At 44.7% G+C, this 19044-nt stretch overlaps 1 protein-coding gene across 4 annotated transcripts in view; it reads left to right on the top strand.

Annotated features, from left to right (window-relative positions):
• Positions 1–19044, top strand: part of TBC1D16 (TBC1 domain family member 16) — a 966933-nt gene that overhangs the window by 819808 nt on the left and 128081 nt on the right. For 3 of the 4 annotated variants that reach the window (XM_085617440.1, XM_085617439.1, XM_085617441.1), the window contains exons 11-12: positions 3581–3727; positions 4518–18771. The exons of the other annotated variant lie outside the window; for it this stretch is intronic. In XM_085617440.1, coding sequence (XP_085473566.1) covers positions 3581–3727; positions 4518–4763 — 393 coding nt within the window. In that variant the 3' untranslated portion in view covers positions 4764–18771. Of the gene's footprint in view, positions 1–3580; positions 3728–4517; positions 18772–19044 lie in introns of those variants that run through there. 4 annotated transcript variants of the gene reach the window in all.

Raw genomic sequence — 19044 nt, forward strand, 5'->3', positions numbered from 1 at the left:
CTTTAAAAATACATGTGTGGGGGAGTCACGGTGCATTTCTATGGCGCGAGGAGGTTTCCATGAGCAAACAGTGACAACACCAAATTCCTGGTTGGGCAAGTGTACTGCGTAACGCCGTTGGGGGCATGCACATGCCTGGAGCCATCCGGCATGCCTAATGTCTACGCGCCACCATCTTTGCAGTTCAAGGGGAAGCCAATAGCTGCTCTTCAGGCCACGCATTGTCCAGCAAGATGCTTAGCTTGCTAGGTCGGGCCGGAATCCCTATTACCACATCACAGTTGACTATGATGAAGCTTGTGTTTGGGGCAACCTACGAGAGGATCCGCACCAGTTTTTCTCGGGACGGTGTTCTTGAAGTGACTTGTGAAGGAGCAACTAGCTCTAGGTTGTCGGTGCAGGACTGCCAAGCCATGTCTTCCCTGGACCGGAAACAAGCATCCTGGGACCGGTTTCGGGTTCATAACCCTCATCAGCCAGGCTATCTTGAATCCAGTGGCAAAGTGAGCAAGGGACCCACGTCTGCGCATACCCTGCCAACTTAAGGCGAACAAAGCGATACCAAAGGGGATGATGGACGGAGCGCTTGAGCAAATCAAACACTCACCCCTATGATGCTTGTTTCCGGTCCAGGGAGGACCTGGCTTGGCAGTTCGGGCTGGACTGTTCCCATGAGGCACAGGGTCAGGACTGATTTGCATATGGCCAGGTCTAAACTGGGGTGGCATGGTGAGCAAAAGAATGATGGATTTTACCCAGATCTCTTGACTGGGGGTGAGTGTTTTGATTTGTTCTGCATTCCGTCCATCAATTGTGTGTCTTTTGCTTTCTCGCCCTAAGTGCGCCGGGTATGCCCAGACGTGGGTCCCGGGCTCACTGTGCCACTGGAATCAAGCTATCCTGGCTGAAGAGAGGTGAAACCCCAAAACCGGTCCTAGGATGCTTGTTTCCGGTCCAGGGAGGACCTGGCTTGGCAGTTCGGGCTGGACTGTTCCCATGAGGCACAGGGTCAAGACTGATTTGCATATGGCCAGGTCTAAACTGGGGTGGCATGATGTGCAAAAAAGAATGATGGATTTAACCCAGATCTCTTGACTGGAGGTGAATGTTTTGATTTGTTCTGCATTCCGTCCATCAAGTGTGTGTCTTTTGCTTTGTACTACAACAGACAGGGCCTGCCAGGATCGTGTCCTGGCAAAGCAAACATGAATTAGGGCCCACTCCTTTGGTCATTCACCGGCTGAAAGAAGAAAAAAACTGTACTTGACACCCTGTCATAGTCCCCTTTGTAACACAGGGACTGAGTAACAATGTTTTTCTTTGGTGTTCCAGTGCCTTAAGCACTTTTTCATTCCAATTGAATAGCAACTTTTTTCCGTTTACTTTAAATTTACTTAGATTTTTTAATGCTTATGGCCAAAGATGAATGTGATATATCAACTGGTAATTAAAACATCCTGCAGTATTTTATTGTGCTGTGTCCAGTAAGGCTTCATTTATGTATTAGTCTGTGCCCTCAGTTACGAAGGCTGCGCTTTCTTTAAAGATTTCTTAGGGATGCTTCTCTTTCTCGCCACACCTGTTTCAGGGCCTGCTGCCTTTTTCATCCCACTTCAAGCACTACCTTGATCTACTATATAGGCATGGCTTGCCAAACAAGGCACTTCTTTTCATTGCGTTTGTCAGAAAGCCAAAGTACACCGAGAACACATTCATTGTTCCCTATTTTTTTCACAATACTGGAGGGACATTTATCAAAATATCTGCTGTGCTGCCAGAGGAGCAGCTGAGAGAAACGAGGGAAGTCGAAAGGTCACGAAAAATAAACCCTAACGACACAAAAATGTTTAAAGCTTGAGCAGTAACAAACATGTTTCAAAACTCGTTTTTGAGGCAAGCGTCATAAAAGGGTAACGCCCACTGCTCAGGGATCCTCGCAGCCTCTGCAGCGCTGTATGTGCCCCTGGAGCAGCCTGCCAGCATTAGCTAACGAACGCTTTTTTTAGACTTACCTGATTCTACCTTTTCAGGTTCCCTTTCCGGAAGGGGAATTTAATGAGAGGTGAAGCAGCTGTGTTGCTTTTTCAGGTAATGTGTAGTTCTAATTGGTTTTCTATGAAAAAAAATCTAATGGAAATTAAAAACTCGTAAGAAAAAGATCTGTTAAACGTGCTCTCAGATCAGGCACATAAGCAGGGAAATTCAAGCGTGTAGGAATGTAGACATGAGATATGTGGAAAAGTGCTGGTGTTTGACCCGGTCTTTCATTAATCAATAAATGGTCACCTCTTGATTAACCGTCCTTTACATTAAAAGTACAGTGTGTTGAAAAAAAGCTCTTCAGTCTCATGGTAGTACCTACAAACTAAGAAGTGGGTTTAAAGTTTTGATCGATGCGAGCCAGCTGTCAGAATGCGGTGGGTGCCTTAACCACCCCATTTACAAGGTATTGATGTCCATCCACTCCAAGTAGGGTGGACTGTCCCTGATTCAGGCCCTAAGTTACTTTTGCATACTGTGAAAGAGTATCCTCGCCCCTTTTTTAGAGATTATTATTATTAATTTAAAAATGCTATTTATTTCAAAGCTCATAATCTTATTTGTGCGGGCAAGGCTCGTACAGATTCCTCAATCTTATTAGGGAACATTCAAACTCCCTCTGAGGGGACTACTGCTGAACAGCTGGTATAGCTCACTTGCAGGGATAGTGTTACACGGCACATCGAAATTCAGGGGCAAATGGGCCACGGCCCTGTCTGTACCCAGCCCTCCACCTCCTGCATAGCCTCCATTTGCATCACTTCTCCGCCATCCGAGGGCCGTAATGCTTTTCCAGTTTGTCTTAAATTTTGATTATCGGCTTCCGCTCCTCTCTTGAACCTGGGTCTGTTCCATAGGTCCACCTCCTCCATCTGTGGCTGTTCCAAAGCCTCCTGCAGCTCTGATGATGGTTTTCTCATAATTTTTCCACCTCCACATGGGCTATTCGATGTTAATAACACCTCTGATTAATTCACTATCTATTCTGGGGGCTGTTATTTGGATTCACATCGACCCTTTCTATGAAATAAGATTGTGTGTGTCTCAGCATGCCTCTTTCAGCCTAGAATCAGGAACTATTGAGCTAACACACCTTTTCTTGCAGAAATGCCTCATTACTGTTATATCATTTGTGTCCTTCAGGTATTTCATTGTCTTGATGAGTTGGCACTGCCCTCTTCATTTAGCCTACCAGTGTCACTTTGCAGGTTCTGCACTCTTTGTTTTCCTTCTTCAAAATGTTGTCTTTTTTGTTGATATGGCCTTCAAAAGTGTACAGTGCTCTAGCTGGTTCTCGCTAGTAAGTTTAGCAAATACATCTTTAAAGCACTGTACGTCTTACTAATAAAGGTGCCTTTTTCCATCTTTAAGCAGAATCTGGGGTGGGACATACTTTGAAAACTGGCTTAAAACGGTTACAGAAACTGGTCTGGTGGATGGAAAGATCAGGACAGGTTGAGGAAGGGAACATAGAGCCAGAAGATGCTTAGGTCTAAAACGTGGATCTGGAGCTCACCACCATATCTCTCTTCCCCTCCAGACAGACTACTTCCACCTCTTCATATGTGTCGCCATTGTCTGGATCTATGGTGATGATGTCATTGAACAGCAGCTTGCCACTGACCAAATGTTGCTGCACTTTGGGAACCTGTCCATGCACATGAATGGAGAGCTGGTCCTTAGGAAGGTAACTATCTCCGGCCTGGCACAAGCTACATCCTATCCTAGGGCATAACTAGAATGTTGGCTTTGGGACGGTAAGTACCTCTTTCCCGGTACATGGAACGAGAGCTGGCCACTGGGAAGTTTAATGAGTACATCAGCCCGTGGCACTTGATTGTACTGCTGCTCCTTAGGACGTTATTGCCCTACCTCTGGCACAGTGTAATCAGTTAACTTCTTGTCTGAATGAGCTCCATTTAACTAAACTTATCATTAAGGGTCTAGTTTACATTTTGGTGGTACCAGCAAATCCTCTGAGATCTGGAATGTGTTCTAAATCTGGAGAATAATCTGTTTATGGAATTTCCTTCGCCATATAATTCCTATTGCATAGGAAATTCCACTTGTGGTTTCATCTTCGAATTTTAGTATTTCCACCACAAATCTGGGGATTTTCCATTACCATCCTCCTTAAAATCAGGCCTTAACCATTGTCTCATTACTTTTTAACTACGCCAAAAAGGAGAGGGTAAACTCTATAGAGGTGAAACTGCTTTTGTTGGTGCTCAGGCTACGTGGAAGCAAGCCTATTCAGAATGTCTTGTAAATTAGAAATCATCTCTATTATTGAGAAAATTGTTTTTTCTTTGGATATTTCCCTATTGCATATTCTCTTTCTTCGCTGATAATATTTCCTTTGCTTCAAACACTTTTTTATGTGATTTTTTTTTTTTTTTTGATTTTGTTTTTTCTTTGTTACCGTTATTTCGGTTATCCCTTCTTCTCATGTAACTTTCTCCATTGTTTTTTCCCAGGCGAGGAGTTTGCTCTACCAGTTTCGCCTCTTGCCCAGAATTCCATGCAGCCTGCATGACCTCTGCAAGTTGTGCGGAACAGGCATGTGGGACAGTGGCAGTATCCCGGCTGTTGAGTGCAGTGGGCACCACCCTGACTCCGAGGACTGCCCTTATGGGGGCACTGTGAAGGAACTGTCACCCAAACCAGCCAATGAGGGGAAGAAGGGACAGAAGAGCCGGGACGCCTTCCATTTTATGAAGTAGCCTGGCCTGAAGGCTGAGCCAAGGCCTGGGGATCAGACTCTGGCTGAGGATCGTGGAGAAGAAACATCATCTTCTGCTGATGTAAGAATTTTTGCCACTTACACCTCTGCCACTGTCCTGGAATTGGAGAATGAAGGAAGAAGATTATTCTGAAAGAAATGTGAAGAGGAGGAAGTTCTTGAGTTTTGACTTGAATCTGTTGAGCTCCTAAAATACTTTTCAGAAAATACATTGCACAAGTATTGTAGCGGAGACTGCAGAATACCCCATGCTGTGGGGGTACAGGAAGACTTAGACACACCCCACCCTCTGTGTCTGCAGCACCACTAGGAGAGGGATTCGCAAGGAGATTTTATGTATCCGCATTAATTGCTTTAACCAAAATGTACTATGGTGTAAGGTTGGGGGGCAGGGGAGGGCTGTGAAGGTCACACTCTTGGGAAATCTAGAATTGGGGTTTATGGAAGAGTGGGCTATATTGAGAAACTGCTGGAAAGAGTCTAATGTGATATCCAGGAGCAGGCTCAGGGTATAGAAGAATCCCAAGATACTGGGCAATGTTTTGCTACATACAGAGGGCCTGTCGTGGCCGACATGTGGTCCCAGTGCACCTAGTCCAGGATATTGTCACTGTATGCTGGAGTGATCACGAGGTCCTCAAGGGTGAGCTGAGGGTGGCAGGAGTATGCGAGAGATCTGAAGCCCTGATGCCCTGGTGGGGGCTTTGTACACTGTGTGATCCTTGCACTGTCAAAGAATCTCGAGAACCTGCATCCTACCATCATAAAAGGCTATAATATACATCATAAGAATGGAGCGCCTGATGTCTGAGAGATACTATCCTCAGGTTTCCATGGCTGGGTCCTGCCCTCCTGCAGATTGGGTTTGCTGGGTGCCTCCTTATTATTGCCTTCCTTTGCAGGCTGCCTGCGTTGGGAGCTGGTCTCATGCAGGCTTTCTGTGCTGAATGTATTTTGCTGTTTTCTGCAATAGTAATTTTAACCATTGGATAGAGAGGGCATTCTTACTTGGATTAAGTCAACTCAAAACCCATTAGTGTGCTTCTCTGCTGTCACCCATAAGAGAGACATTTTCCGACAGTGCCTATTGGCCTCTTGGATGTTGACCCTCAGCATGGCAGCTCTCGAGATGTGTGGGGTTGTCGGGTTCCATGAAGGCAGTCCTCGCCGCATTCTTTAGGGGCGACTCTTTAAAATGACTTTCAAAACGTGGCCCTTGTGGCTGGAGAGCGCCGTCGCTTATACTGCCAGTGGTTCTTTAGCCCTGTGGCTCGGTTGTATTCTCTTCCCATGGTTGGTGCTTTGGGACGTGTTTCCCTATAAGACGAAAGGCCTAGCTGTGGCTCCGCACGAGGCACATCTCCCCCGCTGGCCCCGCTGCCCGACTCCGCATCACAGCGAGGTCAGGGGTGATTTTATAATCAAACCCGGTCTCCAGTGCTCTGTGAGCAGTGACGCTGCCTGCCCTGCTGAGCTGCTTGTGCGGACTCAGCAGCATGTCTGCGGCTCGGGTTCCTAGCGTGTCCTCTGAGCAGCGACACCTCCTTGATGTGCACTGGGGCCGAAGACGCTGCTGCAGTCAGCGGCGCCGCCTTGCTCTCTTGAAGATGCTGGCCCTTTGTATTCTGTGCATTGGACCGTAGCCCTTCTCCCTAATACTGGGTTACTGCCTGCGTGCCCTGAAGGCTAGCTGCGCTTCGAAGGAGGGTTTACTTGCCTGTGCACGCTCAGGTGCTGCCTGGGCGAGGAGAGATAATGAAGGTGAAACAAACAGAGCACATGATACTCTGATCGCTTTGTAACCGAGGTGCGTCCTGCGCTGGGAGCTGCAGGCCTTACCCGTGCGAAGGCTTCATAGCCACTCACCCACGGTGTTTTCTACGCTGTATTTTGTTTAGCTCCTGCCCGCCATGTCTCCCTCATTTGTCTCTCTACACGGAAAAGTGCTTATTTCTAGCTTTGAGAAAAGACCCTCACACTGATCGCGGACCCTTACTCTCTGGGATTCGGAGATGCAAGCATTATACTGCAGGTGCTATGCCGCAGACTGAAGCCCCGCAGGCTTCACATACAGATCCTTACATCTGATCTTCCCATTCCCAAGGCATGGTGGGAAGTGCTTGTGAATACCAGGACCTGCCCTCTACATCGCTTTAAAATTGTAGCCATGCCCCCCTCACCCTCACATACACTCTTGTATTGGTCAGTGAGGCCGTAAACCTGCCATACTATGTGGGTTTTTATCCAGGACACAGTCTATGGATGGTTCCTTTGATTTTTCTTTTGTAACGTTGGATTGCTTACATTCTGTACTCTGAGATTTTTCTGGCCAGTCATCTGTGCGCTTAAAGGGCATACGATCTCTGAGTGGCTGCTCAGTGGGACTCTCTTAATGCATCTCCAGCTCCTCCAGGGGAACTTGCATCCAGCGAGAGTTGCCCTTGCTTCATAACAACACTTGGATGCCCTCTGTGCAATCATCTACAGTAGATGACGGAAAAATGTCCATCTCAGTTCAGGCAGTGGACTTCATTCTAAAGGAGCGGAGACCAACCAGTAAAGCGGCCATCCAACTTTAGAGGCATTGGTGGTTGGGCACAACCTCCAGTTCCCCCTCCTCCTCCTAAGTCCCACTCCCCCCTACACTCCGTATGGCTTTTCACTTAGTGTAAACCCAGCCTGCGAGCAGTAAATTATTACGATCAAGACTGTTGCGATGTTTTATTCAGACTCCGTTCTGAAGTTCCAGTACAAATGGTTCCCACACAATAGACATGCTCCAGGACTTGGACACCTCACTGGGCCAATACAGTTATCAAATGCAAAAATAACTATTGATGGACAGAGTGCAGAACAATGTTATACATTCACTCCAGTACAGAGATCTGGGCCTAAATCCATCGCTTATTTGCTCACCATGCCATTCCAGTTTGAACCCAGCCATATGCAAATCAGTCTTGACCCTGTGCCCAATGGGAACAGTCCAGCCCAAAACCGGTCCCAGGATGCTTGTTTCTGGTCCAGGGAAGACATGGCTTGGCATTTCGGGCTGGACTGTTCCCATAAGGCACAGGGTCAGACTGATTTGCATATGGCCATGTCTGAACTGGGGTGGTGGAGTAAGCTAAAGAATGATGATGGATTAAACCCAGATCACTTGACTGGGGGTGAGTGTTTGATTTGCTCAAACGCTCCGTCCATCGTCCCCTTTGGTACCAATACAGTTATCGCCAGTCTTCTACACTCTGGCCAGCCCAGATGGACTACTGCCTATAGCCAGTGGCCCCTGTTTCTAATTTGGGTAGCCATTTTGACTCCTTGCTCTTTTTCAACTTTCACCGAGGTCACCTCTTTCTGATTCTTCTGTTTTCGAGTCCTGTGTAAGGTGCCTCCAGCATTAACCTATGAAGGAGGGCTCTTCTCTGTCACTGCTCTCATCAGCGCACAGCTAGACAATGCCGGCGCCCTTCATTTGGGGGCCCTCAAATCGAATATTTCATCAACTAACTGGAACTAATTCAAAATCCATCTGGAAAGTAGTACCCAATTTAAGAAAATATAATTGGATCCCATCCCATTTAACCAGTCTTCACTGGCTCCGTATTTATCAGAATTTCACTGTACAGGGCGATCTGTATCACCTTTCTGGCCTTCAAGGATTATACACTTTAGTATTATTCTCTATGCCATGCCCTTCTCTTAAATTACAGGCCTTCATGTCATCCCCTGGTGGAACGTCCAGGGCTCGATGGGAGAGCCACCTCAGCACTGGTTCCAATGGCATGGACTAACCTGCTTCCAGTTCTCTATCTGCAGTCCTGCCATTAAGCTTTTAGAAAGACTTAGACTTTTCTCACAGCACATTAGGACAACTCGCATTTCGTTCACACGTCGGCGCTGTGAGATGTTAGGGTGTTTCCGCACCCTACAAAACTCTGTTACAATACAATATCATCATTGGCACAACTCAGGAGATCATATTTAATCAAGATAAATGGATGCAACTCTGTGCACATAACAGCAGAGCACGGGTGGCCCACTTACAGTCCTTGTGGACGGTCTTCAGATGGTTCTTAAAGGACAGTGCCTTATATTGCATGTTGCAACCTCTCACAATATGCAAGTGATTCCAGGGACACATGGCTATTTTTTTCCACCAAGGTTCTCCATTGTTGGTGTTTGCATGCATTCACACATTTTAATGCATTATTAATCCACATGGTCTACCTGCCCTAGTGTTCAACTGCATTTCAGGTAGCAGCGCTGAAAAACACATTTCTAGGACAGTAATCACAGTTCCTTAAACATGCCATTATTACCCGGTTCCTAAAAACCCCAGAGCTGACGGAGATGCTCCCTCAAGCTATAGGCCCATCTCAGTCCTACCATGTGTTGCTAAGACACAGTTGTTACAAGCCAATTGCCTTCACATATGGAAGCTAACAACCTCCTATGCTGGTATTCAGGTTTTAGAGCACACCGAGGTACTGAGAACTCCGCTTCTCAACATTAGAGAAAAACTTATTGAGGCATGTGACCAAGGTGTCACTTCCATGGCGATCCTCTTGGACTTCTTAGCTGCCTTTGATTGTATAGGCCATTATATCTTGTGACTGATCACCTCAGCTCATGTAACAAGAACTGCACCTTCCTGGTTTGAGTCTTTTCTGCTAATGCTTCTCCACCAAGTGAAATTTGGACAAAGACCTCTAATATGCCCTGGCCAGTGCTTTAATTGGGCAGGTACTGTCCGGTATTGAGTAACTGCACTACGTTAATTTAAATTGGAGAGTACCTACCCTTTTTAGCATTACTACAATAAAGGAGAGCACCAGCATATTTCAGGAGTAAGCAGATGCTTTTGATAGTGAGTATCAGCACTTCCATATTTCAATTTAAAACACAGCCCCTGGATGAGGGTAGAGTCTGATCTCTGACCTCCACTCTTCAACATTTACATGGCCTTCCTCAACACCATCTTGAAGTCCTTGCAGATAGAGCTCCATGTGTATGTTGATGACACAACTCAGCGAACCTGGCAAGCTCCTTAAGTTTGTCTCAGTGCCTTGCCTGTGTCCACAGAGGGATAGATGACAATACCTAAACCTCGAGAAAGCAGAAGTCCTACTGTAATGTGATGTAATGTCAGGGGGATTTGTAGAAAGCTGCTTGTTACTTGTGAGGGTATCCAGGCTGCTGTGGCAAGTCAGCTCCTCTCCTTCTCGCTACCAAATTGCTCGCCTCCAAAACCTGTGGTTAAAGTTTGCAACTTATGATAGCTCTTTCACAGTAACCTTCCATTCAACCCCTAAACCAATGACGTCTCCAAAACCACTTTCCACTATCTTTGACTACCTAGATGAGTTCTGCCTTTACAAAATTGTGCTTAAAAAAATGTGCTGAACATCACAGTAGTACTCTCGTTTGGACTATTTTAACTGCCTGTACACTGGTTTCCCTAAAGAGAACATGTTTAAGCTTCTCAGAGTCCAAAAGTACTTCGTCTGCCTGCTGTTTGGTCTGAATAGACTAGTACAAATCACACCTACTCAAACCTTCCTCCACTAGGACCTAGTAAAAGAGAGATCAACCTTTAAGACCCTCTGCACAGCACACAACGCACTACAGGGTGTTCAAACAACTACCTCACAAAACTGTTCACTTTCTGCTGTCTGCCCACAGACCTCTCAGATCTTTTATCAAAGCACCCTTCAATTAGCAGAGCCAGGTACGAGAACGTTGGTGGCCGTTGCCTACTTTGCCATGTGCAAGTCCCTACCTAACCTTAAAGCTGCGACTGGAAGATGACTACGTCAGACTAAAGAAACATTGACAACTCAAATAATTTCCATGGCATTTGGTTACAGCCCCCTCTTCCCAAAGCTCATAGCCATGTCAGTCAGATGCTTATGATTGACACTGCTTATCGGGCTGAACTTGACATTCTTACCCTGGCAGGATACCTGCCATTATGCTGCACTTTTCATAATGCAGCACTGTGTGGTCTGGGACAACAGACAAGACGGTAGGCAGCTCATAAGGTATTTTCCCATCGCACTTCAGAACAGTAATGGCCCGATTTAGAGTTCGACGATTGGGTTACTCTGTCACACACGTGACGGATATCCTGTCCACTGTATTACAAGTGCATTAAATCCAATGGCACTTGTAATATGCCAGACAGGTTATCCATCTCGTTTGTGACAGAGTAACTAGTCTGCCGAACTCTATATCAGGCTCGGGGTCTGTTCACAAGCTGCCTTCTTTGAGATTGACATAGGTGCTCTGTTCTTGTACTCTATCTTATTGTCTAATGATACTCTACTTGTACTTATTTAGATCACCGAAGGCTTCGTGAATGATGCTCCAGCCTGATACTATAAAGATCTTTGTTCATGTGATGTCTGGAAATTATTCTGGACTTCTCATACATGATATTGCTACTCAACTTCTTTACTACCTGTGCACCTCTTTATGGGCCTTACTTCTTGTTGTGTTTTGGGATGTTTCATCACCACAGCTTTTCGAAGGAAGCTTTAAACAGACACCACTTAGTGGTGTCGAGTTTAAAGGTAGATGAAAAGCGTGCTACTTTCTGTCCTCGGCTGCTACGCACACCACCTCAAACACCCTTCTAACCACCACTGCTTAGTTCTTTGATAGCTCTTTTGAACAGTGGGAATAGAGGACTCAGTGCCTGTTCTTGGGGTGGATAGCTTCTTCAAGAACGACTATGGCTTTTCTGTCCTTGGAGTTATGTCCTTGCCTCATTGGTCTTTCTGTCTGGCCATTATTTCATCATAAAGCTCCTACAGACATTGGTAGTCCAGGTCAACTTGAAATGGATTATGTTATTAGTGTGCTAAACAGATTCATCACTGACATATTGGTGCCCATTTAAACCGTATGACCACAGAGCAAAATACTCCTAATATGAGTTGATGTACCGAGCTTGATCGTTCCAGGAACATATTCTTAATCTCTCTTCTGTGGACTATAAAAAAAGGTGAACTGACCTATATGGAGATTTGTAGATCTTATCTTTAGTCTGGAGACTTTGACAAAACTATGAGCCAACCTTTGCTGGTCTTTTCGGAGGACCCAATCTGTCTGGAGCTCTCCCAGATTTTCCTAGTATACAGTCCACTTTTGGGTTAACTCCATTCTTCCTTCTAGTTTTTTGGAAAGATTCAGGTTGGTATCAGTAAAATTGTAATCACTACCAAAACTAACAGTGCCCGAAATGCATTGTTGTAACTGAAGGGATGCAGGTTTGTGCTGAAAGGTCCCCTGCCCATTGATGGAAATTAGGAGTTCTCTCACAGACTTTTGGCAGTAGGGTAGCAAACCTCAGCAGAATCTGCCTGCTTTAGTTATGTTTGTAAAAGGTTATGTGTCCTGGGATTCAAAGACATTTACGTCTTCCTCCTCATGAAGTTGTTGACCAAGACACACAGGTGGCTCAACTCAGAGGAGCACTATCCACAGCTGGAGGTACTGAGTGGCAAGCCCTGCTTACGCCATCTGACACCATTTATAAACTGATGCTGTTGACCCTCTTTCCAAAAAACTCTGCAGCGCACAATGCGTATTAGCTACTAGAATGAAAAGGGTGTTCCTCCACCTTAGGATTGACAGAAAGGCTCAGCTTAATAAGGACTTAATTTTATCTGGGATTATTGTTTCTTCCCTGGGTATGTGACTTTTGTGGATAGTGATTTATTCATTGCCTACAGTGGGACTGGAAATCTGTGATTACAGTCTTGGGAAGGTTGGGTTGATGTCTGTATCTTTAGAAGATGTTAGTAGAGCTGCTACTGTGGTGTGGGTTTAGAGGCGCATTGGTATGGTTCAGATTCATGAACATGTTTGATTGAAAGATAAAATAAGATCGACAGCACAACACACTCCTGCACCTGGCTTTGTTTATTGGACTATGTTCCCAAACTGAACTCCTAGTTGTATAATATTCACTGTGTTGTCTTACTTGTTTATCTTTGTGCCAACCAGGAATGTGCAATGTCTCCTGTATTGCACCTAAAGTCAATGAAGCCTATGTGCTGGTAGTGGATCCCCACTTGCCTGTCCCAGTCCCTTTTAACATCGGAACCCGATGGTTCTTCTTCAAAATCTTCAAACCCGCAATGTAAATAATGCTTCTTTGGTACTGCTGTAAGGTTTTTAGTGTTGTTTATTCACACCAATCCTTATATCCTGTTCATCAAACCATAATATTATGGTACTTTCGGTGTTATTCCTGAATACTCATCCAAGTATAACATGTATATCAATCTGGATGACAGTAAGCAGTGCATTTTGGGTCAGGGACCCTTCTTCAGGGGTCTCTAAACAATTAGACAGAAACGTAAATGAATAACAGCACCATAGCATTCTCAAATCTAGCATGAAAAATCTGAATTCTCCTGTGCGTAGTGCCAGGGGTGGGCCGGGGGGGACAGGATACAAAGTATATTTTTAAAATACTTACCTGATTACGGGCTGCAGCTTCTCCTCTGTGTTCTTCTCTTCCTAGCTCCCAGCAGCACACAGGCTCCCCCAAGCCAATCATGATGCTGCTGTCACCAGCATGACAGCAGCGTCATGATTGGTCTGAGCGGCCTGTTTGGCTGCTCAGACAGTGCCTGGGAGTCTTGGAATTGTTCTCCACCCGGCTGTGAAACACAGCCAGCTGGAGAAATGCTAAATGCGCATGAACGCTTGGCCGGTCCAAGACAGTCATGCGCACTTATGGTGCAAAACCACGCCTCCTCCCTGTGACCCCCAGCTTTGCCCTAACATTGCCCCATAGCCGGTATGAAAAATAAAATATTAATAACTTTGTTATCATTTTATTTTTGTATTTTTCCACTGTTCGTAGAGCAGTGGGGCAACGCTAGTCCACCTTAGCGGATTAGCCGCCGCTGAGAAGTGCCTGTAATCTAATGGATAATGTCATCTCAATGTTGAGCCCCTCAATGAGCCTGTGCTCATTGAACACTCAATAACAACTTCACCAAACCCTGCATTTCAAGTCACGTTAGTATCGCAAACCAAAAGTACTCCCCAAGTGCAGAACCTAGAGTAATACCAGTGCTTAAACCTTGAATACGCTAAGGTGAACTTGTTAGTGAGATGTTAAGTGCGACTGGGGCAGGCAAGTGGGGATCCACTACTAGCACATAGGTTTGTTTCTTGGATGTAGTTTCTTTTATTTTGTTCTACCACGCTTACCTTTTTTTCGGTGTCCAATTCCTTGTGCAGTGAGGAGTTACTTTTATTGATAGCCATGCTACAATGCCAGGTCCCCTGAAAATTTGAACTGAAGTCGCACTTCAGCTTGTTATGCAAGATTCAGTCACCATACTTATGCTGTTTCTGTTCACGAAGTCCAAAAATGGCTACTAAAATGTGATTGCAGATTGTGCAGTAAAATCCCTCAAGTTTTGTTCATGGATTTGCCATTACTCACAAGTGGGGACTTTGACACTCCAGTTAGGCTGTGTACCTTGTGTCCAACATTGGTTGAATAATAACATTTGTACGTTTTGCAGGCCAGAGACTTACCTATGTGTTAGATGTCATTGATTTGTAAACTATACAGTTGCCTGAGCAGAGTGTCTGAATGTTGGGCCATAGATTCTCACTTTATATAGAAAAGTGACCTCCACCTTTTCCCCCACCAAGCTGCTAGGATCAGGTGGCGTGAAGTTTTTAAGCCATTTTGTATAAATGCCTTCTTATGCTGCGCTGTCTGGGCAGTTGTTGTGGATCTCAAGATAGCTAGTGCCATCTGGACAATGGCAGAAATATGTGCAGGTACGTCTCATGCCAAGACATTCAAAAGCAACACTTAAGTAAACAGCAAGGTAATTACCAGGAATTAAATCAACAATGGACAAGGGAGGAGAATTACTGATGAGGAAGAAACTGAGATACAATAGCGGCAGAAGCAAAGAAGCAGGGATAAGGAAGAGCAAAGGAAGACCAGACTCTGTAAACGAAGGAAGGAAGGAACACATATCAGTGGACCAGACTAACCAACCAAGAGAACCTTGCAAACCAACAGTAGCTAACTAATAATTGGCACACTCTCGGTGCTAGGGACAGAAGTACACTGCCTGGAGGAATTAGCCAAAAAACAGGCAGGGCATGAAAAAGTGCGGTGGATGTTATTGTGGATTGACTGAACGGAGGCAGCATAGCCCTGCAAATAGGCAGAGGAAGAGAGCAAGAAACCATAAATAAGAGTAGGTGGGATAGAACCTGCAAGCAGGCATGGGAGAGGTGAATAGGCAACAAGACAGTGCCCGGGACTAAATTAAACCAGAATTAAGTTGTAAAAAGAACAGACCCAAGTAGAAGAACAAGAATAAGAGCAACGGATCTACAGGTAATTGCAGATGAACCATTAATGGGTGAAAAAAAGGGAGGGGTAAACTCAAGAAACAGATGTAGGAAGCAGCAATAAGATTAAAAGATGGAGAAATTGAGCCTGAAAACGTGTGAACTAGGGGGAACAGAGAGTGAGAGATAAAGAAATGAAATAGATGCAAGAATGAGAAAAAAGATCAACAGAGGAATAGAACCTAGACATGAGTACAAAAAACAAGAGTAGGTGACAGAAAGTGTTGGAGCCCAGAAACCAGAGAACGATGAATGAACAGTTCCATGTGAAACATAAACTAAAACAACTTGTTTGTAAAAACAAAATTATCTCTGATCAAAGGTAACTAACTGAATGTATGCAATAAATCCTTGTGGAAATTTTTGTACCGTTTGTTCTGGCAAAGAGACAGGTTGCAGCGATTGCATCCAAAAAGGTGCCTGGTTCGCTCTGGAGTTGAAGCTTGAGGGTGCAAAAGTTCAGCATGCAGAACAACAGTGGCATTGTTCTTATTCAGACCTTGATCATTTGATTTACAGAAATTGCATAACCATTATAAACTCGGTCTTCTCTGAACAAAATCAATAGCAAATCCATTGCAGGCTTGGTCAACTCACCAAGTCATTTTCAAGGATGTATTCAAACAAACCTGCCCTGTCATCTCCAAGACGTCTGTTCCTTCTTTCCATGCAATGTGTTACTGTCTAGAATCCTTTTAAGACTATATACAGTTAAAAAACACTAACAAATAATCTATTATGACCCCTGTGGCTGGTTTGGATACAAATAGTAATGCTCATACATCCAGATCTAATTGTTTGCTGATCCTTAACATCACAGAAACATTACTGTCCTTACTCATGGTGATCAAATCTGAACCTTCAGGTGATAAGTGCCCTTTTCTCCATGTTAGCAATCCTAGACTTGGTAAATATACCTGCTTTGATAATTGTCCGGAGTGGTACGTCCTCATCAGGTGCATTGAAAGGAAAGGGTAATAATGTCTCTTTTGAAGACCTTATCTTGATGCTCGCACAGAAACCAGCTTATTGACCCAATTCTCCTCTGCCCATAGTTGCTAAAATCAGCAGGAGATTCATTGTACAGTAGTTTCGTTTTCTATGCACTTGGTAGAACAGCATCTAGATCCCAGCCAGATGGGGTTTCACTCGTGAATGGGCGCTGTTAAAGCATTGACCGTGGTCCTCAATTACCTTAGACTGGGACTAGAGGAGGGCATTTCCATCTGCCTTATCTTGACCTGCCCACCGCCTTCAAGACCCTGGATCCAGAGTTCATCCTCACCAATTTCAGATCGTTGGCGATTAGTGTCAACATCAATTCAAGACTAGATTTTGCAAATGTCTGCTACTTGAGTCTCCCTGCCATGTCTCTCCATAGGTTGAAGGAGTTCAAAACATAGCAACACACTTGTTATCCAATTTTAGAAAAACTGACAGTGTGAAGGATTCTTCATTAGCTTCCATATAGACTGCAAATTCAGTTCAAGAACTTGTGCTTTATCCATAAAGTATTTTATGTACCAGCTACCAATATGCTCTGTAGTGAACTTTGCAGTTATGTTCCCAACTGCCCTCTTCACTCGGTCTCTTGCCTTCTCAATACTAGCTTAGCTGTAGCATGTTCAAGGGAAATGCTTCATACTGCCTTAGGTGCAGTTCAAAAAAATTCTTAGGGAGTATTTATGTAACGTTGAGCTATTGGTAGTCTATTTGGGAGCATGTCTTCATGGGTTTCTACAATTCAGTACATAAGAAGGAATAGAACCAAGACACCAATGAAAGAACCAGGGAGCAGAGCTGTAAATGGAGGAGTGGAGTCAGAAAACAAATAGAAGAACAAGGATTAAGTGAAACATAGGCAGTGGCAGAATTAAAAAACTGGAAAACTGTAGTTTAAACCAACAGACGTGGTGATAAAATCAAGATACTTTTGATAAGGAGGGAATCTAACTAAAAATCCCTCAACGGATAGGAGAACGAGTAATATGGTAGTGAGCCAGAAAACATGAGAACACAGAATACAGGAAACTGAGATGAGGGACAGCTAAAACCAAATGAGAACAAGGGGAACCCAGGGAGAGAGAGAGATAACGGAGACATGCATAAGAACATTCACACCGGTGCACAGATTGAACGAGGAATACTGGAAAAGCAGGAATAACCAGTAGATAGAATAAATGTAGAGTAAAGAGACGAAACGGTCAGTCAGAAATTAGAGCAACAGAGAGTGGTGATTTGACAGAGCTTGAAAGAAAAGCAACGGGAAGGCAATGTCTGGAACTGCGCGGGTCATCACTCAAGGGCTTGTCTAGCTCAGACAAATACTGGATAGAGCCTGCACTGCACAGTAGTAGTTCTTCATAGTTTTAGTTGGAACTTTCCCAGGTTGGCATGACTTGGATATGTCACTGTTCGAAAATGGAAGCATATGGCAAGTACTATATGGTTGGTACTTCTCATAGATGGCCATACTCTGTGATAGAAGCACTTATGTTAAGTTTTGGAACACGTTGAACACTGCTGTGATGATGGCTTGTCATGGTCACGCACCATGTAGAAGTAGGACATGTGGCTACGAGTAGGCTTAACAGTTGTGCTGACAATCAGATGCGACTATCTAACTGACTAGTGTATCCAACGGCCAGACTCCTCCCGCCATACTTTGATTGACAGATATTACTGCCAGGCACATTTTGCAGAAATTGACCCACCTCTGGGGGGACTAGCTGGCACGCTTAGGCAGACTGAATGTCCCATTGAAAAGTGTTCCAGGTAATCTCTTAAATTATTTTGTTCATGACTTTAGCAAAATCAGCAGTTACTGCCTATTATTTTCAACCTGTTAAGTTTGAAGTGCTTCTCTCCAGTATTATGAATGTAGGTAACTGGTCACCCTCTAATTTTAATGATCAGCCCAATGCTTACTGTCACCGCAGCTTTTCACTGCCTCTAGCTCACCGCTACACATTTACGACTGTCTGCCTTGAAGTAAATGGTCACATTGCTGCTTACCACCACTACTGTCTCACTTCCTCCATTATTTACCCCAGCATTTAAGGGCACCTGTCCTTGTTTAACACAACCTAACCACCACTAGGTGGGCACTGCTACTCTTCTGAAAGCTACCTCCAAGTTCTCCAGTCTTTGCTTTCCACCCTCTTACACTCCCCACCTCTCCCTCGGATCACCACTCCCATGTTAATGTCCCAGCTGCTACTACTCACCTCACCATTGCTATGCACAGCAGCCCCGCTCCCTGCCAGTCTTCACCCTTCTGCTCATCACCACGAGCTGGCTTGTTCACCTCTCACAGCCTTACTACTGTTGTTTCTGGAGGTCTTCCCCGATCTGCTGGCGTGCTCTGGATAATCATTTAGAGGTACACTGTGATATTGAATAACTTGCTGTGTCTGTTAAAGCAGGGAGATTGTGTGTGGGCGGGGGTGGCATGGGGAGAGGTTTTTGAGTTGTCTAGAAGCATGCCATATTACATCATAAACGTTTTGTTGCACTATTAGAAACAGGATCGCTCTTGAGAAGCACAATCACCCCCTCAAATAAAGACGCCTTTTACAAACAAAGTGTGAGTTGCTCATCATTTCTAAAATCGTTCTAGAAAATAGTAAAGGCCTTCTGAGCAGACAGTTATAACAATTCATAGAATGTCACTGTCACACTCTTGGGCGGGGGCACCAATGTTCAAAACTCTATAGCCAAACACCAACCTCGCTGCTTTTATATGTCGACAAAGATATCCTCATCACCACTGCACCCAGAATATTTACTGACAAAATTGGCTTAAATATGTAAATGAACAGGTATATAACTTTGTTAGTGAAACTGCTGGAAAGCCT

The sequence above is a fragment of the Triturus cristatus genome, chromosome 7, assembly GCF_964204655.1.
Source record: "Triturus cristatus chromosome 7, aTriCri1.1, whole genome shotgun sequence".
NCBI classification, from domain to species: Eukaryota; Metazoa; Chordata; class Amphibia; order Caudata; family Salamandridae; genus Triturus; species Triturus cristatus.